Raw genomic sequence first — 25,220 nt, 5'->3', positions numbered from 1 at the left:
ACGTGCGCCTTGTTAGTTTAGTCAAAGCTTATTTTCAAGAATATTCTCGACATATTTCTATAATCATCGGTCTGCAGACGTGCCAAAGCAGCGGCAATTGAAAGGCTTCCAACCAAATACTCTTAGTGCCAGCCAGCCAGTTCCTCCGCCCATCTAATTAAGTGCATAAACAAATGGCGGGCGAGATTAGAGGGCTGACGAGGGCGTATTCACAAAATTCGATCCGCACGAGACCCAAAGAGATCCCAAATGCGAATACCTAAAACCGAGGTCCATCGGGCATTGTCTAACTAATTGGATTAACGTTGATGCCTGACCTGACACAATGGACCTCTCTGCGGGCTGTCGAGTCCGGTTCTCAGGTAGGATCTCGTCCCTATATACATTTATCTTTCATCCCAAACAGGATACAAAACAACAAAGGCCACAAATGTATGCATTATGTGCTGTGCAACTGAAACTCGTTCGTTCTTGCTTTTGTATCTTGTCCAGCAATCAATGTAAACAGCCAAACCCACAAATAACAATGCCATTTCGGCCAAGTCATTTTGGTTTTCACTTGTTTCCGTACCTTTGGGTTACCATTTTGTACTTTTACGATGATTTCACGTCGTCGATAAGAGAACAAAACGCTCGAGTGTTTGAGCAAAGGTCGAATACTTTCCTAATCGTTTCAAGTGCATTTAAAATGAAATTAAATGAAGGACGGGATGGCTAACATTCGGAGTAGTTTTTAAAGTGGCACAGATTTTACCCTCTTCAAATTATTTCTAATTGTAGTTAGCTGTGTGGCTTTGATTTCTTGGAAGTTTAAGGATTTCTTTTATACATTGTTTTTTTTAAGGTGAAGAGTATGTTAAGATAAGTAACTTAATCAACTGCTAGAAATGTTTTCCACAAATTAAAAACAATGTATTTTGTTTCAGATCAAAATATATATTTAAAAAACAAATATTTTAAAAGTTAGCTTAAGCATTTTAAAAAAGTAAGTTTTATATTCAGGTAAAGTGTTGAAAACTTTTAAAATTATTGTTATAATAAATTTTGAGAGCCTTGATTACACCTTCACCTTGCTCAACTTTAGTTTGGGCTATATAAACAAAATAAAAACTTGCGCAATACCAAATATGGACATGGATGTCTGGCAGACAAGTTTTATTTCCATTTTCTGTTCGTGAGGAACCACAGCCGTCTGGAACAGCAGCTGTAACTAAATTTTGAGGACCTGGCGACGACTTCTTTCAATTTCGGGTCTGCCGCAGCATCATTTTGCTCAACTTAATTGTGTGAAAACTTTTCTTACGCTCAACGTGAACAAACATGAATGTCGGCAAAGTGTTTTCCACATTTTCCCTCTTCTGGGGAAAGTGTACAACAGCCCCAAAAAAATGAAAGTACAAATTATTTAATAAGATGAAACTTAAGAGGAAAATAAAAACAAAGTTTGGCAACTAAATCGGGAGTGAGAAAATTCAAATAACGAAACTGAAAAGAATTGTTTTTCGGATTTAAGTTTTTCATGTAGTTTATAAATGTTTTTAAATATAAAAACAAGGATAAGATTCTATTATGCAAACTCTTAGTATTCAAACCACTTAAACTTATTAAGCAATGCACAAAGCAAGTTTAGCTTGATGTATTTAAGGAAATGCGGAAAAACTCATTTGAAAATTGAGTAAAACCAACTGAAAACTTTGACAATAGAATTTTCTTGGTGAAAAGGGGGACTATAGTGCGAGAATTGAGGATGTTGGGGCTCATCCATGAGACAACGGACTTTTATGATGATGCTTTCCATTTTCACGATGGTGATGGTGATGAAAACTTGCACAGCAGTCGCATGCAGTCAAATTCACAAAAAAAATACCCACACTTTCATACGTGAAAGGAATTGTTCTTGAAAAAGGACTCGATGAGGCGAAGGCAGGAGAAAGGAGGTTAAAATGCATGGCACGACGAAAACTGCAAGCTGCATTTTACCCAAGAGTCGAAAAATGTGTGTGCTCAAGTGTTTGCCGGGGCATAACAATGTTTAAAAAAAAAAAAAAAATATAAGATGATCGGAAGTGACACAAGAAACCCATAACTGGAGTGGCAATAAAGCTTGGCGGTTTTCAACTACACCACAAAACCAATAAGACGAGCGCGACTAAAATCGCGTGTGCCTTATCTAGCGAGCGCGCGTTTTTGCCGCGTTTCGTGAGCGTTTTTAATTGGACTCAACCTTAAAGTCTCCTTACTTCGGACCAACTGCGACCACCATTTCTCCCTAATCGCTAACTAAACAATTAATCAACCAGAAACTAAAGTTTCACCAATGGGCGGGGGTGTTGGAAAATTCCGTGCCCAAGAAAGTGACATTTTCGAAGTGCACGTCAACACGATGGGCGAGCAAAAACGGCAGCAAACAACTTCACCGCCAGTTGATTAATGAGCTGTGATGCTAGGGGACCCACCGGTGGGAAAATGGGAAAATCGGGCGGAAAATGGGGCGGGGGCAGTGCAACTACACTCCGTAACCAAAGCAGTAAGTTAAGCAGTTTTAAAAGGGAAATGTCAGCTGAAGGATTTGTTACTGGTGACTGGGGAAATGAGCGGCTTGATTACGTGAGCTCAGCTGAGCTGGGAAATGACAGAAAGGGGGCGGAAAATGCGGAGGAAAAGCGCATCCATAAGATTTGCTAAAGGGAGATAGTAACGGAAAGAGGGCATTCAGGTATCTGAACTAATGAAAATGTTTTCCAAATGGGGTGAGAAGTTCAACATTTCATTTAAATTATAAAACAAAGTATTCAAATTATAAGAACCTTCAACCGCAATCAAGTTTTCTACAATTTGTATATCTTTAATTCCTTCAAATGACTTTGATTTCATTAATTGCTTCCAACTTAAAGTGGCTCTCTGTGAAGCCAACATCTTGTTTAAAAACTCCCACAATTTGAGCCTGGAAGTAGCATAATTTCGAAGGCAAACATACCCACACATCACATACTCACATGCCCATAGACATCAATCACATATCAGATATCACCCCTCAATCGAATGGCAACCCAATCAAGTCAGGAAATTCAGTTTCCATGTTGCGTATGTGGGTGAGATTTTTCCACCCTATATGTCCCTATATGAGATTAAGCTGCTCCCTACTGAATAACAAATTGAAATGATAACCGAATGCCCGAAAACGAAAGCTGGGAAATATTTTTCCACTCTTGGGCAGCAAATTGCATAAATCAAGTTACAAATCAACTCGCAATCACAACTGCAGTCACAGTCACTGCATTAATATCACTTGCGAAATAACAACATTTCATCTCAATTTTCAATTCCCTCTGCGAATGCGAATACGATTTCGATTGTAATTTAATTTCGATAGATATTTTCTAGCTGCATTTTTCCGCGTGGCCTTTCAACCTCGACCTAGGGCCGCGCCCACTGCAGTCCGCCCCCTTGGAAAACGCTTTACGCACAAATCGATGCATTTGAACATGCTTTTCGAGAGCATGTTCTATGTTTTACTGAAATTTCGCCTCGGTTTTCGTGGCTGGATGGGGTTGAAATGTAATCAAAAATTGCGAATTCTGCGAAATCGAAACTGCAAAGTGCGACCTGCGGTTTTTTCTTGCGCCCTTTCCTATTTTTTCACGAATGCATCTGGCAAATGGGTCTGAGGGTTTTTTGTCCCCTGGATAAAATAAATTTATAAATGTTGAAAAACATGTGAATGCAGAATATAATAAAGGAGTGAGAAAAACCAAAGATTAAATTACTTTTATTTATTTTGTATGGTATACTCCGAAAGAAACGTATTAACTTACAAATACCATATAATAATACCGAGATGAAGTGAATTCCTAAGCTACCAACAATCGAAGATTAACATCTATGGCAGGCAACACATGTAAAGGTTAATTTGAAGCACTGTTTCGGGATTTTCCCAGCAATTGGTGTACGAAATTAATTAAGGCAAACTGAATCAAGACACGCACACGAATTTCCACGCGGGGAAATGCACCAACACACACGCCCTTGTCTATGGAGGGCTGGAAAATCCCACTCTTTGGACCCGAAAGGCGAGCACAGCTGCATACTAATAAGCTGATATGAGGGAGGACTCGTGTGTGTTTTGCCCTCAACCTCACCTGCCGCTACTCCCCTTTCCCTCCTTTTTCCAGCCTCCTGATCCTTTGGTCAGACACGTGCCACGCCCACAAATTGGGGGCTGGGAAAAGCTGTCAAGCTGACGTCGGTACGAGCATTATGACGGCATTTACACATCAGCTCTAGCCCCGGATGGTCAGCATTCTAGGATTAGCTGGAGCACCAGGGGCCAAGGACTGGGAACACACACTCGTAGGTCTAAGGACTCAGGAGTCCTGAGCTTATAAGCCGCAGCAAACGGCTTTGTATTCCCTCATCCACGGCTAGAAAATGACCGTTTTAGCTATATAAACTAATGCCTAATGCGAACTTCATTATATCTTATAACTTATTTTAATTTTTTAGGATTAAATATACATTTTTCTTTAAACAATCTTTATATAAGAGTGGTTATTTCTTTAAGACTAAAATAAGCTCTTAATTAAGTTTTTATACCCGTTACTCGTAGAGTAAAAGGGTATACTAGATTCGTCGGAAAGTATGTAACAGGCAGAAGGAAGCGTTTCCGACCCCATAAAGTATATATATTCTTGATCAGGATCACTAGCCGAGTCGATCTAGCCATGTCCGTCTGTCCGTCTGTCCGTCTGTCCGGATGAACGCTGAGATCTTGGAAACTATGAGAGGTAGGCTATTGAGATTTGGCGAGCAGATTCCTGAGCTTCTTACGCAGCGCAAGTTTGTTTCAGTAGAGTGCCACGCCCACTCTAACGCCCACAAACCGCCCAAAACTGTGGCTTCTACAGTTTTAATGCTAGAGTAAAAATTTAAACTGAAATGAATTGTTCTCATCAATACCTATCGATTGACCCAAAAAAAAGTTTGCCACGCCCACTTTAACGCCCACAAACCGCCTACAAACTTCAAAAAATCGTAAATATGAACGCGGATATCTCGGAAACTATCAAAGATAGAGTATTGGGATTTCAGATTTAGATTCCGTAGCCTTGTACGCAGCGCAAGTTTGTTATGCGAATATGCCACGCCCACTCTAACGCCCACAAACCGCCCAAGCCTGTGGCGCCCACAATTTTTATGCTAGATTAAAAATTTTAACTGAAATGTATTGGTCTCGTCAATGCCTATCGATTGATCCAAAAAAAAATTTGCCACGCCTACCCTAACGCCCACAATGCTTAAATCTGTCTTCCGCCGGTAGGTGACGCATTTAAATCTCGCTTTGCTGCTTGCATATCTCCATTTCCCTTTGGTCCCTTTAGCTGAGTAACGGGTATCTGATAGTCGAGGTACTCGACTATAGCGTTCTTCCTTGTTTTTTTTTGGAACAGGCAAAAAATGTTTTTATATTTCCAAAATATTCTCTAAAAAGCACCGAAAAATCTGGTTTTTGTTATTTAAATAACTGCTTATGAAAATAAAAATTCCGTTTCCTTATTCTTCCAAACTCATATCCCAACACACATTCTCAAAAAATAAAGTATAATATACCAACATCTCAAATATCCAGGTACAAGTTAAAGAATTAACATTTATTCGACAGATATTTAAAGAAAGATATTTGAGGATAAAGGTAAGGATACCTCCTTTCCTCAGTGCCCACACTCTCTAGACAAAACTAAACTGACCCTACTCACTCTCAAAATTCCTGTGGAAGCTTTAAAATGTTTGTGCCGTCTATGCAAATAAATCCAAGTCGTGGCCAAAAACTCAATTTCGAGCAGCTAGTGCAGCAGATGCTACTCGCACGTGGGGGGACTGGTAACCCATTTTACTGACCCCCTTTCTAACCCCCTTTTTTCGGGTATGTCAATCCCCCACCATGCAGAACACATGGCGACAAACAGCGGCCACCGGTTTCTATTTGTTTGCCTGCAAACACGCAGAGAAAAGCGAACTGAACAGAACTGAAGAGGAACCGAGTGAAGCCCAACACCAAGGACAAAGGACGAGAAGGACGAAGGCTGCTGAGCATGCACTAGACCCATTTCGTGGATGTATGGCAGTTTGCGGGAGTGGAAGTGGAAATGGAAGTGGAAGGGCATCGGCACAAGAGCTGAATTGCACTTGAGCAAAAACAAAATCCGAGCCATGAAAATGGTGTTTTGAAAAGCAAGACGAAAAAAGAAATACGCTTGAACTAAATTGAATAAGTTTTGGAGACCTATAAGAAACTTAAATATAAGTGAGGTAAGCAAAAAATAATTTTTATTTTGGATTAAAAAAAACTATTCCATATCTGTATTATTTGTAGAACTATAATACTTTCATAAACTATTTAACCAATTGTCAGTCACAACAATAATTATTACAAAAATAAATTTAAAACAATATTTTACCTAAATATTCCGAAAAACACCATTCATAACCTTTCAAACATATGTTGATAGGCACAACTTTCAACAGGTTAATCACTTCCCTAACTTAAACGAACATCAAACTTTATGGCTTGCTGGTGAAAAAGAATGCCAAAAATATTTAGTTCCTACAGTCCAGTATCCATCAGAACTCAATCCCCTTGATAAAGTCATCATACCCTTGTCCGACAAGGCCACAACAAATAACGCACACTACGTGAGGAAGCTGCGATTCTGAATTTCTAAGAGTTCGGGGGCGAAAATTGCCCGAAAAAAAGAGGGCGAATTTCCCAACCAGAATGTCTCACCCCCAATTCTGACGCTACTGGCGGAATATTTGCCTGAAATTCGTTTTTCTGCACTCTGCACACGCTTTTCTGCATTGGGATAGGTCCTGGAACCAGAAAAGGGATTGCAGTTCCGAGTTTTTGGTTGGGCTGCTGCTGCCTGGTGGGGAGCCCTAAATGGATTTAGCTTGTCCCGATCTCAAAATTTTGCTCGTGGTTTATTTTTGTTGCGACGCCAAAAATGGGAAATGTGTTCATTTGCATGTGCCACATGTGTCCCGGAGCTGTGTGTGCATGAAATGCAATAAAAACGCTCTCCCAAACTGGTGTTAATTCGCAAATTCAATTGTCAAATCAATGGCAAATGGGAAATAAATTTAATTCGCTTAACGCCACAGCTGACAATGAAGAACCGTTCTGATGAATCAGAGGCACATAAAATACGACCTGTCACGTCCCATTATATTGTAGATACATATATTTGATTCAAGGTGTCTGAACGCAGACAGAAGCCAACGACGTGGCCTGCGAGTAGGCACAAAAGCACACAGAACACTGACAAAAAAGTTTATAATTTATTCAAATAATAAATCATTTAAGTGGGAAAATAATGTATAATATATATATAATATAATATATTACGATTTTTATAGAATTTATTGAATATTTAGAACTATCCCAAATAAATAGTACCACTAAAATAAAACTAATACAACCAGTGGCGGATCTAGAATTTGGTTAAAGGGGATATACAATGATTATAGCGATTAGAAATAAAAAATTTGGAATAAAATACATATTACGTATACTTTTTAGCCCGAGGTAGAAAGATATATCTCCTATATCATGAATACAACCTAAAATATTTTTAAAGTTAAGTTTAAAATTTTAGTTTTAACACAAAAACATATTAAAATACTAAGTCACTTCGTTCTCTTAAGGAAAGGCAACGTCCTTATTTTATTAAAAACGAACTAAAGCTTTGATTCGAATCCTTTTTTCCAGAGTGTAATCGGACGGACAGCGAGTAACCGGAAAACCGGAAGGATATTTCTGGTCTGGTCAAATTTCTGGTCAGTGGCAGAGTGTTGGCAGCATTTGCGGTCACTTGATGGACAGTCTATGCACATTTGGTCTGCTTTTTGCCTCCCGTCGCAAAAGTGTCTGAAATGAACGATGGGGCAGCAGAGGGTTAAGTGGGTGGGCGAGGCTGGGGGATGGGAATGCGAAAATGGCCGCAAGTTCGTCAACATGGGCAAATATTTGCAGATATCCAAACGATGTCGCACGTCTGTTGCCGCTGCTGCTGCTGCAACTTCTGTTGCTGCTTTTGCTGCCTTTGCTGCTGCAGTGGATGTTGATTGTTGGTCAAGTGACCAAAAGCCAACAATTGGTCACGATCACTTTGCCTTTATTGTTTTCGTTACTATTCCTCTGTCCCTCCACTTTTTATTGGTTTTTTTTCCCGGGCGATGTCTCTCCTTTGTTTTTTTTTGCACTTGCGGCTGTTCGTGTTGCTGATTTGACGTGACTAATGGGTCGTTAGGCATATGTCCACTCAGCTGAAGGAGCAAACAGGTGGATGGGACGAAAGGGGCGGGGGAAATTCATGCTTGAACTGGCCTTCTCCCCTTTTCCGCTCCTTAACAAGTTACAAATTGCGTAGCTCGCTTCGCTGGTGAATGGCAATGGTGCAAAACTCACGTTGATTACAATGCAAACCTTGAGGGAGGTCAAGGATGTTGGAAAGAATCCTCACAAAAGCAGGTGTTGAAGAACTCGGAAACTTTGTTTTTTGTTTATTAAACTGTTTCCAGAAGTGGAATTAAAGTTACTGGTTATATATGATTTATAATGATGATAATGTAACAAGTCCACAATAATTTGAACAGTCATCAATATATATTAAATACTTGTTTAATATACGTTATTCACATAATACATATCACAACATGTTACTAAAAAATATTACGCAACTTAACTTTTGGTAACAAATCGCAAGCAACATTTACACATTATTTAAATATATTAAAATTAAATATATTATTCAAATCGTTCTTCTGGTTTGAATATTAATAATATATATTTTGAATATTTAAAAAAAGAATTAAAAATGAATATATAATTTTCAAAAAAAGCTTTAAATTCGATTTTACAATTATAATACTGAGAGTTATTGATCCCAAAATATTTATTTTCCTTGAAAATCTCGGTTCTAGTTAGACAGTAAGATCACTGAAAACATTATTTATTTTATTGCCTCTTCATAGAATTTAAGCTCAATTGCTACTCACTTTTATATCTGCCATGTTAGGAAACAAGCCGATAACTATCTGGGATACTCTTTGACTTACCATATGCACCACTTAATCATTAGGCATTCCCCCAAATCAATCTCGAAAATGTCACTGCCAGAACTCACCTGCAAAGAGATTTAAAAAATGAGATAAGAATTAGTCAAATATTTTGCATAAATCACCGGCAAACACTTGGTGGGGCAGACAACAAACAATTTGCAACAGCATTCCGATCGAGGGGACCTAATCAACAGCCATATCCATCACCATTAGCATCACCTTTGTCATTTTCATGCCCCGGCCGAGATTAGCTATGAAAATTTGGCATCTGTCTGTGGATTTTCTTTATCTATTTTTTATTTGCATATGACATCATCAAAGTGGCAACAGCAGCCAAAGATTTGTGCAAAACAAACAAGCGCGCAAGCGGAATGCAAAAGCCAACAAAAGCGGAGCCAGAGCGAAAATCTTGTACCAGCAGCAACCACCCCGCCTGTCAAATGATTTGCAACTTTGTGCAAATTCGCTTGCCAGTCGTACGGATTTTCCCCCGGCCTTTGGCAATTATTAGTTGGCAACCGCCGTCTGTCTGGCAGCCACGAACCGAACTCGAGCCACGTAGAGCTGAGATTTTAACTAGAAGACGAAGACCACGAAGAAGTTGGAAACCTATAGACAGAGACTAGAGACCAGAGACCACAGAGTGCAGTCTGAAGACTGCAGACTGTCAGGCAGTTGCAACTGCCCCGCGGTGGACACGAAGGCCACGACCAATGAGTAAGAAATGAAGAGAAGAGCTACCTAGGAAGGTTGAATATCAGATACCCTTTCAAAAAAAAATCCATCAAAATAGTTGTAGGAAAACTTATAAGCTCTGAATCATGTTTAGGAACCTCCTTTCTTATCACTAGGGCTTCGAAACCATGTACAAAGGTGTCTGAAAGCACACTGCGCCTCACCATTAAAAACATTTTGTTGCATACTTTTGAACACATTTATGATGGATTTTAAAACTCTAGTGATTTCTGTTCTACGAATTTGGATATACCTTTTTGTTTATTTTTATACAAAGTTTAGCACAATAAACTATATAAAAGAAATATAGATTAATTTTGAAATTTTATTTAAGAGAATCTGCTTTGTTGTCTACAATAAATACAATATCGGAAATATTATTCATAACTTTTTTATTGTATTTTAATATATAGTGGGAAACTCTATTAAAATTTCAAAACGTTAACAGGTTTAAAGCACCCCAAGTTAGAGTATTTGAAAAAAATGGTTTTGATGACTCCGAGATTTGTTTGCCATCGACTCTAGAATCCATTTACCCACCTCCCGCTGCAAACCGCCCATTTCGGGTTGATTTGCTGGCGATTTGGACGTTGATGAAGTGATTAACCAAGCCAGCAAGCATTTGACTTTCTGATAGCGTTTAGTTTATGAGCTGACCTCGAGGGTCTCCTCACAACGTTCCAGCTATTGGCGATTTGCGGTTGATGAAGCGCACACCGGCGAGCAGCAGGTGCAGAGCAGCACAGGTGAGATGGGAAATTGGGGCGGGGAACAACAAAGGTAGCTGGTTAGATACGGAGGCAGTATGCAAATTGTGGCATCGCGAAGAGCAGATTTAATGACTGATGAAACCCCCATTGATTTATGCACAGCTGTTCTGGGAACTAACTCAACTTGAGGCCAAACCCATAGGACTTCCTCAAGTTAAAGCTCATGCTTCTGATTCCAGAATTGATTTATTATATTACTCCGTGAACTAACATTTGACAAACTAATAATAAATAAATAAGTTTTGTTGTCTTTATAAATGTAAAAAAATTTGAGCTATTCTCAAAGCAATCAACTTATCGACATAAATCAAAAACCAAGAAAGAGCTCTTATTTCATTTCTTAACGTACATACCAACATCGTTTTTCAAATAGACATTAATTATTCATAATATAAATTAAATTAACAAATTTTTAAAGCATTTCATGGCTATAAAAAAAAAATATTCAAATTTTAAGGCATGTAAATACCATAAAAATATTCAAATATATGATTCAGAGGTTTAGTAGTTACACAATATAATTTATGAAACACTAATAATGTATATTATCTTTCACAACACATACAAAAATCTCATTTCACCGTCGATTTAAAATACGTTTAATTATTTTTAGACCCCGCGATAGCCTTGACTTTGTTCCATCGATTAGCCTTCTCTGCCAGAAATAAAAGTTTAGAAATTTGTAATGAAATCAACGGCAATAAATTCAAGTTGGATTTGATGGGAATAGATGTTTGGAAATGCTCAAATGTTCTTTATGGTATCACAAATCTCCAAAGCCTCTTTGGGTCCCCCAAAACAAATCGAATTCGGGTTTTATTTCATTGAAAAGCGAAAGTGTTAAAGTGTCTGTCAGTAAATAAAAAAAGCCCCACCCGTTTGGAAAAGCAGTTATAAGCCCTGATATATAAAACACCTTCCGAGTGCGAAGTTAATGTTCGTGAGTCTCGTTTTAAGACCTCACGAGTGCATTGTTCCCAAACGGAATCCAATAAAATTGAAATAAAATTGTGTAATAAAAGGAAATCGCTTATAAATGCTGAAAATGAAATATTGATGAAACGCACTGAAGCACTGTCCGCATGTCAAGCGAACAAACAACCGATCGAACTGAAGAAACCGACACTGAATCTCGTCTCTCATGCATAATGCAAACGGAGTGCAACCGGAGACGTTGGAAATTTCTAACAATTTAACAGAAACAAAAAAAAAAGAGAAGAAATTAATCATATTGGGGATATGGGGGGGTCTGCTGCTACTGGACTTTTCCATGTGCCAATCGAATCAATTAGATTCGATTTATTGACGTTGGCCCGACATTGGCATTCAATTTGCCGATGTCTTCGATGTCTCCAACAATTTCGAATGTCATAAATTGTGACGCGCCTGCAAAAGAGATTTACGCGGTGTCAACCGCTCACAATGGGTTAATGTTAAAGTCCGGCCAAAAATCGTGACCCCAGCAATCTATCGAATGCCGAAATTGACCATAAATTGAGTCATCATCATTACTGACCGCGGACATTAATTAAATCGCATTCAAATGCAGATTTTTGTCAACCTGCCAAATGCCAGAAACAGAGACCCCCCATCATGAATTTTTAGACACATTATTTGATATCCCATATTCAGTAATGCCGCACTGAGTGCCGTGGATTCCACTCTTGTCGTGGCCCAAAATTATGCTTATTGATTTAGCTGTCAAAAAGTGCATGACAATTTTCGGTTTCTTTTTTGAAACTTTGGTCGTTTTTCATGCGCCACTCGCCGGCGAACAGACAACTTTTGTAATGCCAAATGAGTTGAGATGTACAGTGGAATCGAATGCGTTTTGAATACAATGGTCGGGCATTAATCTCCTTGATTTGCAAGTCACTGCATAAATCTGTCATTTATAAACTGACAACTTAGCTGATATCTAAGCACTGTACTTAAGCAGTTCATTTATCAAAGAGAGTTAAAAATGCAAATGTATTTTGGGCCCTTTAGATAAAATAAAGGTTTAGTCATTTAATTTATGGAACCCTTTATGGGATAAGTAAAACTTAAATTTATATTACTTATTCAGAAATTTTTTATGATTTTGTATGTGTTTCTTCAACTATATCTAATTGTTTAAAACCATTTTAACATTTCTTATTTAAAATTGAATAAATTTTAGCTTAATTTTTAAATAGAAAGTAAAAGAGATGGTAATTTGCATGAACTTTGATCAAGGATTTTCGCTCATTAGTCCTAAGAATGAAGTACTGAAATATTCTTTTTTTGGCAACATACTAGATAGAAATTCTTGAAAATTGTTCAATTTCTTAGATTCTTTACCACTGTGCAACCCATGAAAATTGTGTGACACTTGTCAGTGACACACACACACACCTCGAGCACATTCGGGTGGGTGTGTTCTCGTTCGGCGGAGATTTTCCCGGCTTGACTTGGCTCTGTAATCGCGGCTCTTATACTTTATACATGTGGGTAATGGGTTTGCAATTTGCAGCAACTTTTTGACACACATACCAGGGCCTAGTCGCTCATATATATACATATGTACCAATGTTTGAACTAACACACACCCTCAGATACTGAAGGGTCCCCGGAGTGGCATGACTGACTCAAAAGATTTACGATTAATTTTTAATGACCAGTCGGGCAGTGCATCAACTTCAATATATACTTTGAATGAAGACATTTGCCAGGCCACCTTTGACCTTTGCGGGCTCGATTTTCGAGTGTGTGTGTGCGTGGGAGAGATTATATCAAGCACCTGAAGCACTTACGCCAGGTACATAATATCAGCTGGGACAATGCCGCACAGCAGGTGGCACCAAAGGGGGTTCCAGATCATCAAAAACAGAACTTTATATCCCTTTTAGAGTTCGTTTTGATTTATTTGCTTGCGCTTGATGAATTCGAATGCAGAGCTCATGCCGACTCACACAAAAATGGGTCTCAGATACATTCTATCGCATAGTACAGTCAAAACTTCCCAGTACGATCAGTCACTTGATATAGAATAAATAGATTTATTAGTTTGGTTTTAAAATATTTTTTTTAGGATATGTATTTATTATAAGAAACTTTGGTTGATACAAAAAATATAATCAGGTTTTCTTAAAGTTTAATGTAATTTTTGAATTTAAAGATTTATATATTTGGTTATCTGTAAATAATTTAAATTTAAATCTAACAAGTTTAAAATTCAAACTTTAAATACAAATTTGAACTTCAAATGGTTACTTTCATGTGACTTTTATATTTTTCCAGTTTTATAAAAAGATACTCTACTGTTTTGTGCCCAAAAGTTTGTTGGTTAAAATTTTTTTTATCCATTGAAGGTCGACAGTACTTGCACACAAATGTTAGTTTTTCAATTTCTAGTCAGTTTTTCGGGCTGCTATTTTTGTGTGTGTTTTACAGATCTATTTGCAGTTCAATAGTTCAGTTAAGTTACCGTTTTTTGTATATCTATGTGGATTTAAATAACAGGCATGACCGTGACTCTTTCCCCTATTTGTTAAGCCTCTATTCATGAAACGGCTAACACGACTTTCAATTTGTCTTTTGCGGCTTTTTCAAAAAAAAAAAAGAGAAAAAATGGGAAAAGGGGCGGTTACGTGGAGGCGGAAATTGTAGGGCAAGCATTTCGCAATGGACTTGCAACAAACGCGTCAACAAAAATATTTTCGTTTGCTGGTCATGATTTATCGTCAACTCGACTCTTTGACAAGCGTGTTATTTTCAGCATTTTTTATTTTGTCACTTGCAAGTGTTGCGTGAAATAAAATCTAATTTCCCATTCGGGTGGGGTTTTTCATGGCTATTAGATTACCAGAATTACTCGAATATTGTTGTATGATATAAAGGTGTTGCTGGTCGTAAAGTATAACAACTTAAAAATATTGAAATAAAATACTGTTTGCATTAAACACAAGTTAGAAAAACTTACGAATTATGAATGTAAGGAGTGGTCTTGACGTGGAAAATGAGCTATGGGATTCGGATTATTCGAAATGCCATTTATTTTTAGTCAGATTTATAGAGAAAATAAATATATGCGACAGTGATCTAATTAAGCAATTTAAAATTATTTAGTTTAAACATGATAATGCATTTTAATATAATTTTGTGAGGGTGGCTATCAGTTAAAGTAAATTTTGAAAAAGATATAGGCCTTAATTAAATTCAAACATAAATCACTGTTATGTTTCACCGTTTTTAACAAGGGTTAATATTACAAATATAAAATGAAAACAATTCTATTGTATAATCTATTTTCTCATTCCAACTTTTATTGCAATCGATTAGTCATGTTTGTAATAATATGCTTTTTGAAATCCTTTGGTTACAGGTCACGCAATCAAATATGCGCATATTCCACATATTCTTAGGGTTCAACAAAATTCTCTCAATTTACCACTTCAATAAAGTCTATTTTTGACACTTCGATTTGGGTCAGAATTATAAATTTATATGACAATTGCAGCTGGCACAGCTCCATCCAAATATCCATTAACCATAAACTAAAAGTCCCGCTCTGCTCCATTCGAGAATTCCTTGTCACGTAATAAAATATTTATGCCTTCGTTCGCAGCTTGAATCATTCTAAACGTGATCGCGGATCGTAATAGGGATCTAACTGTAAACGCACCAAGCGAATCCATCCACCTTGACCCCAAAAAAACCGATGGGTTAAGACGGCGGATCAGCCTTGCATTTCAATGAATTACAATGAATTCTTCGTCAAGCTCATCATCGAAATCAATCACAAAGTCGGCATCTCATCACATGTGTCTTCGGTTAGTTACTAAAAAGCCCACTGACACACTGAAAGAGATGGGCTGATACAAAGAGAAAGAGACAGTAACACAGTGCTTTTGTTTGGTAGAAGCAACAAAGGCAACTGCGAATGCATTCAACAGATACAAAGATACATATCATTCTGCCACTGACAAACCGTTTTCTGTCAGATTAACTAACAAACTGCTTTCGTCGCTCCCTAATTTGCCCTTCTGCCCTATTCTATATGTATATTTACAACGGTAGAAGGAATAATAGCAGTCTTATTATTTCAAAACACAGTTGGATAGAGGGTATTTAAAAATAAAAATTCTAAATGTTGTTTTTACTTAAAGCCTGTTTCTCAAATATTCAATGAGAAGTACTATATTTAATTTAATTAATTTATGTATTTATATAATATATATGAGATATTGAATGTATTAAATTGATATCTTTATTATTTAAAGAATGTAAAAAATATTTCTAATAAAGAATTTGTTGCGCGCTTTCTTGAATAAATAAAAATATTTCACAGAAAATATATTGTAGGTTAAATTAGTTGGTTACCCGCTTACTGACAATATTATTATTAAACTGTGTACAGGTTATACAACTAATATTTTGACCTCGGCTGTAAGTGTGTGCCGCATGATTTATAAAGTGACGGAGCCGCTTACAGATTTCGCGGCATTCCAAGAATTTCCAGCGCAGCATGTGTGGTACAAAAGAAACATTAAAATAAAAAAAAAATGGGGGTGATAAAGAAAAGGCAAGGGCCCGCTCCATATATGTAATCTTGACAGTCTAATTAAGTCGTTGAAACTCCCAACTCCCCATAAACCACCCAGCAAAAAGACAACAGCACCATTGCCAATTAGTTGCGAGAACTTATATTGCTTTTTTCGGTTTCCGAAGAGAGTGGGAAAATAATTTCGTAAAATTTATATTAGAAGCTGCTATAAATTATGTAGAAAAGCAGAACAGGCCAAGAACATCGCCGGCTTAGGAAGGCAGCCAAAACCAAAAAAAGAAAACCGAATACGAAGCAATCTGGAGACAATAAGCTAAAGTTGTGCAATGGAAAATGTCCAAAGAAGGCAGCGGCGAATGAATGAGACTTCAATGGCCGAGAGCGGGGAAGTCAAGTATTTTTGTATGGGAAAAGCGGAAAATTCCTTCCAAATGATATACTCACAGTTCCTCGGGGGTCGAAAACAACTAATGAATGCCCCTGGCATGAGCAAAAACAGCAGCAGCAGCAGAAGGAAAAATATAAAACACTGCAAAATGGGAGAGAGATGGAAGAAAATTGCACTGCCAATAACAGGCCAAAAAAAAAAAAATGTACAAAATGTGAGTGGAAATTAGCTGAAAAATGTCATCAACAGCAACAGCCAGGGGAAGTAACTAAAAAAAAATAATCCTGAAATTTCTAATACATCTGAGAAAGTAATTACCAAAGGAAAACAACCAATAAAAGCTGAAAAATAAAGCAAAAACCTTCATTATTGTTTTAGGAAGCTGAATCAGACAGTTCTTGCAAGAGAACAACATATTGAATTTTCTATCTAAACCTGGTTCAGATATCAAATTTGTGGTTAGCCCAGTTTTAAAGGAAATCCTTGTTACTAATGTACATTTTGGAACAGCATTTTGTATTGGTATTGTAAGCATGATTTCCTTAATATTGAATATTACTTATCAGAGATCACAATTGTACATAATCTTACTAACGATACATAACAACAATTACTTTAATTAAATTCTTAGGTTTGAGATTTTTGGTTTTTAAAGATGTAATTTACTAAGGGATGTATATTATAATTATCCCTATTACTTTATGGATTGTTAATTTGTGTTGAGTTTTGCAGTAAGACACAACTTTTCTTATTTTCCGAACTACATTTTCTATCATGTTTAACTTTTCGCCACAACACAAGTTCTGCAACTGCCTTCGTTAAGTACTTTTCAAAAGACCTCCCCCCCCCCCCCCCCCCCCCCACATTTTATCAACCAACCTCCATAATTGTTACCACTTTTATGGGCCACGATGGCACCCGCTGCTTTTGAGCTTCAAGGTCGTTGCAACCGCAGTGACAACCTTCAGCCAAATCGGCGGGTGGTAAATAATGGGCCCCACTGTATAGCCACATCCGCGGGTGGTCGATGATGGGCTCCACTGTACCGTGCGTGTGTGGTTTCAGTTGTCATTCCTTAACCGCTTCTGGCATTCCGCCGCACAAAGGCTAAGCTCACTGTGTGGGTTCGCTTCTTCTTGGCTTTTCCGAAGATCTGGTAAGTGCAAAGAAATGATAGAGAAAGGAACGGAAGCAACTGTAACAGGAAGAAAAACAAGCAAGCCGGCAATATGGGAAAACACACCCACAAAAGGCGGCTAAAAGCTTACGAACAGAAACTGCTACAACAGCAAATGGAAAAACTGGAGAAAAAGTGACAGCATTTGTGGCTGTGACAGCTTTTCGGAAAATACCAGGAAAGATTCAGGGCCGTGCAAATGAGGGATGTGCATTTGAGTTTCAAAAAAGTTCATAAGAAAAAACCTTGTGGAAAAGAATTAAGGGAAAACCTTTCAAGGCCTCTGGAACACACCAACCTTTCAGCAACATCACCGAAAAGCCTAAACAAATTGCATTGCAAATAGTACATTGCAAAATACAATTTGTTTGGCACACGCCTTATTCCACTTTTAACGAACCCGAAAGGTGTAAACTACACACCGAAACTACAAATAAAACATTTTAGTTAAATTGGAAATCTGCCCTTCTCTTTTTTCAGTTTGCATACGATTGAACCGGAACTGGATTAAGGGATTACAAGGATTTTAGGTTAAACATTTTCCATCGAGCACGGAGAGAAAGGATTTGGTTCTCTTGTGATTTCTTGAATATTTAATTCGTTTGAACAAGTGAGAAAAGTCATCACGGTAATACAATTTTACATATTTTAAGGATTATTTTGTGACTTGTGGGAATACAAAGATAATTTGCTTTTTGTTTTTTTATAAATGTATGCTCAGTAGGTTTTATTATTATTTATTTAATAAGAAAACGTACAACTACATTAATTAAAAGGTTAATTAAAAATCATTCAAAATGATCTCAGTGAAGAGCTCATTAACGAACAGCCAGACCAACTATAAAATGTATTTCCAAACCAAATAAAATGAATAAACGAGTAAAAGCGATACCAATTAAATGGATGGTAAGTTGAGTAAATTGCATTGAGGGTTTTATGGGAGTAAACGTGGCAGAACACTTCCATTTAACATGGCATAGGGCGAAAAAAAAACAAGGAAGAACGCTATAGTCGAGTACCTCGACTATCAGATACCCGTTACTCAGCTAAAGGGACCAAAGGAAAATGGAGATATGCAAGCAGCAAAGCGAGATTGAAATGCGCCACCTACCGGCGGTAGACAGATTTAAGCGTTGTGGGCGTTAGAGTGGGCGTGGCAAAGTTTTTTTTGGATTAATCGATAGGTATTGACAAGACCAATACATTTCAGTTAACATTTTTGATCTAGCGTGAAAATTGTGGGCGCCACAGGTTTGGGCGGTTTGTAGGCGTTCTAATGGGCGTGGCATATTCGCGTGACAAAATTGCGCTGCGCTTAAGCCTAAGGAATCTAAATCTGAAATCCCATTTCTCAATCTTTGATATTTTTCAAGATATCCGCGTTCATATTTACGATTTTTTGAAGTTTGTGGGCGGTTTGTGGGCGTTCAAGTGGGCGTGGCAAACTTTTTTTTGGGTCAATCGATAGGTATTGATGAGAACAAGACATTTCAGTTAAAATTTTTATTCTAGCATGAAAACTGTAGGAGCCACAGTTTTGGGCGGTTTGTGGGCGTTAGAGTGGGCGTGGCACTCTGCTGAAACAAACTTGCGCTGCGTAAGAAGCTCAGGAATCTGCACGCCTAATCTCAATAGCCTAGCTCTTATAGTTTCCGAGATCTCAGCGTTCATCCGGACGGACAGACAGACGGACAGACGGACAGACGGACAGACGGACAGACGGACAGACGGACAGACGGACATGGCTAGATCGACTCGGCTAGTGATCCTGATCAAGAATATATATACTTTATGGGGTCGGAAACGCTTCCTTCTGCCTGTTACATACTTTCCGACGAATCTAGTATACCCTTTTACTCTACGAGTAACGGGTATAATAAATAGGAAGGAAGGAAGGATGCAGTACGTCCGTATGAGGAAAAGGTACGGAAAAAACACAGCCCATAGAGGAACCGTCGTCATCCACAGACATGTGTTAATTGTATTGTTCTAGGGAGAGCAGGAAAATTGGTTGGGGAAAGTGGTGAGGTGGCGCCAATCCACCTGTCGCCCCACCTTTCACTTTCCCCCCCGAAAAAACCCCCTCTTTTGTTGGTTAACTTTTGTTTTTCGTGTTGTTTTACACGCAGCTGCTCTTTGTTGTTGGTTTTGGTAATTATTGTTGCTCTTATTAAGCGCCTTGTTTTAGCCGAGTGTTTATTTAGCTGTTAACAATATTTTGAGTGCATTTCGCAATTTACATTTTCAACACACACAATTGTCAGCGCTTGCTGCCCACTTAATACATATTTAAATTTTTGATTATGTTTTCAATTAAATTTTTTCATGGGAATTAATTTTGATTGAGTTGTACAATATTTAATATCGAATTAAATGGGAAAATATATATATGAATTCAAGCGAAAAAAAAAATAAATTACACAGGATTAGGATTATTATGTAGTATGAAACGATATATTTATAATTTGTGTAATATATCATTTACTTTTCACTTTGTTCTGCATTAAAATAATCGACTTTTGTTTAGTTAGGGTAATTGTAACAAATAAACAATTCAAAGCGATTTATTAGTTATATATGCAAATCATTTACAAAGCCAAAGGCAGAATTTAAAGAAACTTTGAATTATACTGAACTTTATTTAAGACACTATTTGATACTTTTAAAATTATTGCCTTTTTTATGTGGCTTTCAATTTAATGGAAATTTTTTCTTTTAACTTACTGGTTTTATCCCTTAACACCATTAAGGGATCCCTAGCTCATTTTAATTTCACCTCCACTCAGTTCAATTTAACGACATCGATGGCTCAAGGACATCAACGTAAAAGCTCATCTCATTGACAACTAAACTCAATTTACCCGCAGTAAAGTCAAAATGCTGGACCAATAAAAATAAACAGAGGACTATAAAAACAAACTAAAGCAGGATACTCGGGGTATTTTCATTTCCCCGCCAGTACCGACGAACATTATTTGCTTTGGGGCTAATTTAATTGGCACTTTTTTTTTAAAGGTAATTACACCAAGTTGGGTGGTAATTCCAGTGACCTCAGGGTCGGCCGATCAAAGAGACGCATGGAAATGCAATTAGGGGAATGCAAAAAATGTAGAACCTCTGTCAACAACCAACTCAAAGCAAACAGAATGCAATGGCATTCAAAAAGTGCAAATCAAATGCAACGATTTAATTGTTATTGTGGATTTGTTGATTTTTGTTGTTGTGTTTGGCTGGTTTCAATTAGCCAAGCCGCAATGGTGAATGGCGAATGGTCAGCCAAAAAGTGCCGAATTTGCAAAAGGCAGCTGCTATCCTATCCCTTCCCCTGCTGCAGCCCCACTCTCTGGCTCCCCTCGACCTTTCCACCATGTGTAAATATTTGACATGAGCACCAAAACATGTCTGCTTTGTTGTAAGCCAGAATGCAAACGGCATTAGCCATGGTCAGTGCGTTATGCCGGGGTGAATAATGCCAATGCACTGTCAGAAATTCCTAGTACAAAACTCTAGATAAGAAATTAGAGATTACTCAATATTATAATCTATAGTTCAATCTTATAATGTGCTAGAGGTCTAACAATAAATCGTAGAAGTACTTAAGGTGATATGCCGATTCATATTTGTTTATGATTTTAAATTCTAGATCTTGAAGAATTTGCATCTGAAGAACTCTTTAGAGTTTATATATAAAATAGGAAATAAAACTCAATCTTAAAATCAGATGATTTCCTTATACATTTTAGAACTACTCATCTAGAAACCCCACTATTTTAAATACTTTTAAAATAGCCTTAAGTAAATTATTTAACTACCAGAACTCACCACCCATTTCCCTCAGTGCACTACAACATCTATATGTTTACTGATGGATTTTCGGTGTGACTAACTGCCCAATATCAAATGAAAATCGAACGTGAAACCGAAACCCGAAACACAGACTGGCCCCAAAAATCTGTTGGTCATTTGTGGCCACAGTCACTATTTCTAGCTGTTTATAAACAGATTCTCTTATCAGGGACTGTCCGCAACCCCCTCGTCACCATATTCACATAATGGAGCAATGTCAGAGCAACAACAATGGCTAATGACATCATGAAATCGGCGGGATGCCGCAGACTTATCAGTAAAGTCGGAACAATGGGCGCAATGCCAGACTCACCTCATTCTCAATGTTTCTTATGAGTGGGGTGTTCCTGCTCTTCTCACGCATCGCCACTAGTTCCTTCTGATGCTTCTGCTGTTTGAGATGATGCTCATGCTCGATTTTGTTCCACTGTTCGTTGGAGAAACCCTCCTCCGATTCGGAGTCCGAATCCTCATTCGAGTACTCCTCTTCGCCACCGTTGTTCCTCAGATTGGCATCTATTAATTGCAGTTTTGGCCTTTCAGTGCGTATTATGGGCTTTACGGTTGTGGTCGTCGAAGTGGTGGTCGTTGTAGTGGTTGTGGTGTGCGGTTTTTTGACAACTTCCTTTTCCCTATCTTGTTTGAAGAGCCAATCCAATATGTTGCGCTTGCCAGCTGGCTTATCGTGAGGATTGGCCACACTGGGATGTTTGTTATTATTGTGATTATTATTTTTATTCGAAACTATATCCAATTCATCGGACTGATCGTAGCCATTGTAATCGGGTTCTTTCAAGTCAATGTGCGGTAACTTCTGGTTGAACAAAGAGTATCTGGGCATTTGTCGGGCCAGTTCTTCATCAACCCCATTGGAATCGGCATCTTCATCATACTCATAATCTTCATCATCGTCGTCTTCCTCATCGCTATCCTCATCGGAGTCACTGGAATCCACTTCCTGTCGCCAGTTGGGACCCCTAGTGGATCGGGGCTCAGCCCAGGAGGGAAAGATGCCATCCCTATCGAAGTAGCGCGAGTGATTTGCGATCAGACCACGATGTGTGGTAGTGGGTGCCTCAGTGGTTATAATATTTCTGGCCGTACTGGTTCCAATCGCCAAGCGATGCTGCTGATGACGCAACGAGGGAAAGACCCTCTGTTCCCAGCTCAAATGATGACGATTGTGGTGACGCAAGTGGTGCTGCTGCATGGGCAATTGGGGATCGATGAAGGTCTTCTTGGACCCACCCATTTCGAAGTTCTCGATCGGCGGCTGATGATTCCCCTCCAGCTCGGCCCGCAAATGCTGCTCGTGCCGCAAATGATGATGATGTTGCTGATGGGCCTCCAGTTGCTGCGCCTCCTGCAATTGCTGCAATCGCTGCTGCTGATGGGCATTTCGATGGCCTGAAGTGGGGGCCTCTGTGGTCATCACAGGTGCTCCCTTCAAATCACTGCTGTTGGCCCAAGTCAGGGGCATTAGTATCAGAATTAACCAATACATTTTGAAGATCATTCGGCTTCCCCTGGGGGAGTTCATTGTTTTTTATTGGCGCTTTTCTAGAAATAATTTGCTCTTTGTTTTGCTTTTTCTCACACGCGTTTATTGTGCACCTTTCTTTGTCGTTTGTTTTCTTTAAAGCATTTCTCTTGTCCCACAATCCGCAATTAATATTGCCGCTTTGTGCTTTGACACTTGTTGACAACTTAAATATTTCTCATTTATTTATTTAAAAGGAATTTTAATTGTTCATTACTAGCAATACATATTTAAATGTTTTGTGAATAGATCATTAATTGTTTTCGCAAAAAAGGTATTACTTGTTTAAACTTTTTTTATGACATTAAAATATTTTTCAAGAAATCTTGACCTGTTGTTTTTAAAATTTCGTACTTTTAAGGAAATGTGATTCTATAATATTCACAATTTTTTATTAATACGATTTTATTTAAATAATTTTTATTTTAAAAATCTCAATTTTTTTATTAGTCTAAGTTAGTTTTGAGTTTAAAATTGTTGTTATTTACTGAGGATCTCAAATGTCGATTAATTTGGCATGGGGTTAATAATGAATTGGAATATATGTTCTCAAGTTTCAAACTATTGTTTTCATCATCGCTCAATATTAATTTTCACATTTCACAATATCACTGTCTTATTTTTTTCGTATCTTCGTATTATTATTATTTTTTAAATGAGCACTTTATTTTTGTATGCCACTTAATTTATTTATTTTTTAATATTCTGTTTCCTTTTGGATTTTTGGCGATTTTTCTTCCGTTTCGATTAATGGTGATAAGATTTTTGGCTTTAACAAATTACCGTGGACATAAATCTGCGGCAGAACCCGCGCCACTTTTGACACGGTGCCAGGAGGCAAGAAAAACACACCCACCAATCCACTCACGCACATCCGAGTATATATCTCCGGTGTATATATTTATCTATATATGCGATGATTTGTGTTGGCTTGTTTGTGCAATGATTTGTTTGTTTTGATTTCCTCGGCCAGATGGCGGAGTTTCATAGATGGTAATTTGCTCCGGTAAATGGTAAGTTCAGGTCGCGATGCTCCACGGAGGGGCGAACAAATCCTCAGTTCCCGACGTTCAGATAACGACTGACACACGGGATCTCGAATGGGTTTCAGTCGCTGGCAGAAGATGCAGATGCGTCCACAATCCACAATGTTGCAATCCACACGAGAGAAAATTTAAGGGGAAATCGTTTCGATTCGACCAAGGAAAATATATGGTTTAATACTAGAACCACAACACGAAGCCTGTGTAGAACGCTTTAAAAATCAGTTTTTCATAAGCAAAATTTAAAATGTCCGCCAAAATTTTAAAACGGCTGAAAATTCAAACGATTTCCACCTTTCCAACACTGGAAATTCGGGCACGATAGTTTCCAGAGGAACTCTGGTCCCACACTCTTTACATAGACTTATCGATAATTCGACGTCTTTCATTTTGGACCTGGTCGAGTGAGGATCTCTCTCTCCTGAATAACATTTTCGTCAGTGAAAATAATTAAATCTTCAAAAAATTCAGCTACCCTCCGCCTTTTTAAAGGTTTTTTGTTACCAATAGGTTTTAACAAGAAGTTTGGCATCGTCGTGTTAGTTGTTTTTGGTTGAGCCCGATAAAAATTTTCTGGCATCATTTTCAAAGCGGTCTACTGTCGACACTGATTAAGGAAAGTGGTTTCTCCTCCGAGCGTATAGCAAATCTCTGCTTTAAAATTTCCCTCGTTAGGAAACAACGTTTTTGTAATTTAGACAGCTCTGGGAGAACTTCGTGATGTCTTCCGACCGACGCTAGTCTGTGTGCTCTTGTGCCCAAAAACTAACTTCGCGGTTTTTCGGCTTTTTCGCGGTTTTTAGACTTACCGATAATTCGACGTCTTTCATTTTGGACCTGGTCTTCCGTCTCCTCTGCAAATAAAATAAATCATCCGCCATCGAGCCCAACGAAACAAAAATATCGCATTTATTTCCGTTTTTCAGCCTTCCGTCTATTATATTTTATTATTTGTTGGAATATTCCGTCCAGACTTTGCCATTTTACAGATTAAAAGTCCATTCCATTATGCCGTATGATTTTTCCCATCCAATTTAAAATAAATTCAGAAAACGACGTTTATTTACTTTCTTTTAT

At 38.0% G+C, this 25,220-nt stretch overlaps 1 protein-coding gene across 2 annotated transcripts in view; it reads right to left on the bottom strand.

The window, feature by feature from the left end:
* LOC119547261 (probable serine/threonine-protein kinase DDB_G0280133) overlaps nt 1-24,169 on the bottom strand; it is a 68,325-nt gene extending 44,156 nt beyond the window's left edge. For both annotated transcript variants that reach the window (XM_037854039.1, XM_037854041.1), the window contains exon 1: nt 21,874-24,169. In XM_037854039.1, coding sequence (XP_037709967.1) covers nt 21,874-23,100 — 1,227 coding nt within the window. In that variant the 5' untranslated portion in view covers nt 23,101-24,169. The remainder of the gene's footprint in view (nt 1-21,873) is intronic.
* Between the last annotated feature and the right edge of the window lie 1,051 nt (nt 24,170-25,220).

This window comes from Drosophila subpulchrella, chromosome 2L (genome assembly GCF_014743375.2).
Source record: "Drosophila subpulchrella strain 33 F10 #4 breed RU33 chromosome 2L, RU_Dsub_v1.1 Primary Assembly, whole genome shotgun sequence".
In the NCBI taxonomy this organism is placed as follows: Eukaryota; Metazoa; Arthropoda; class Insecta; order Diptera; family Drosophilidae; genus Drosophila; species Drosophila subpulchrella.
This window is presented reverse-complemented; position numbering and strand designations above follow the sequence as displayed.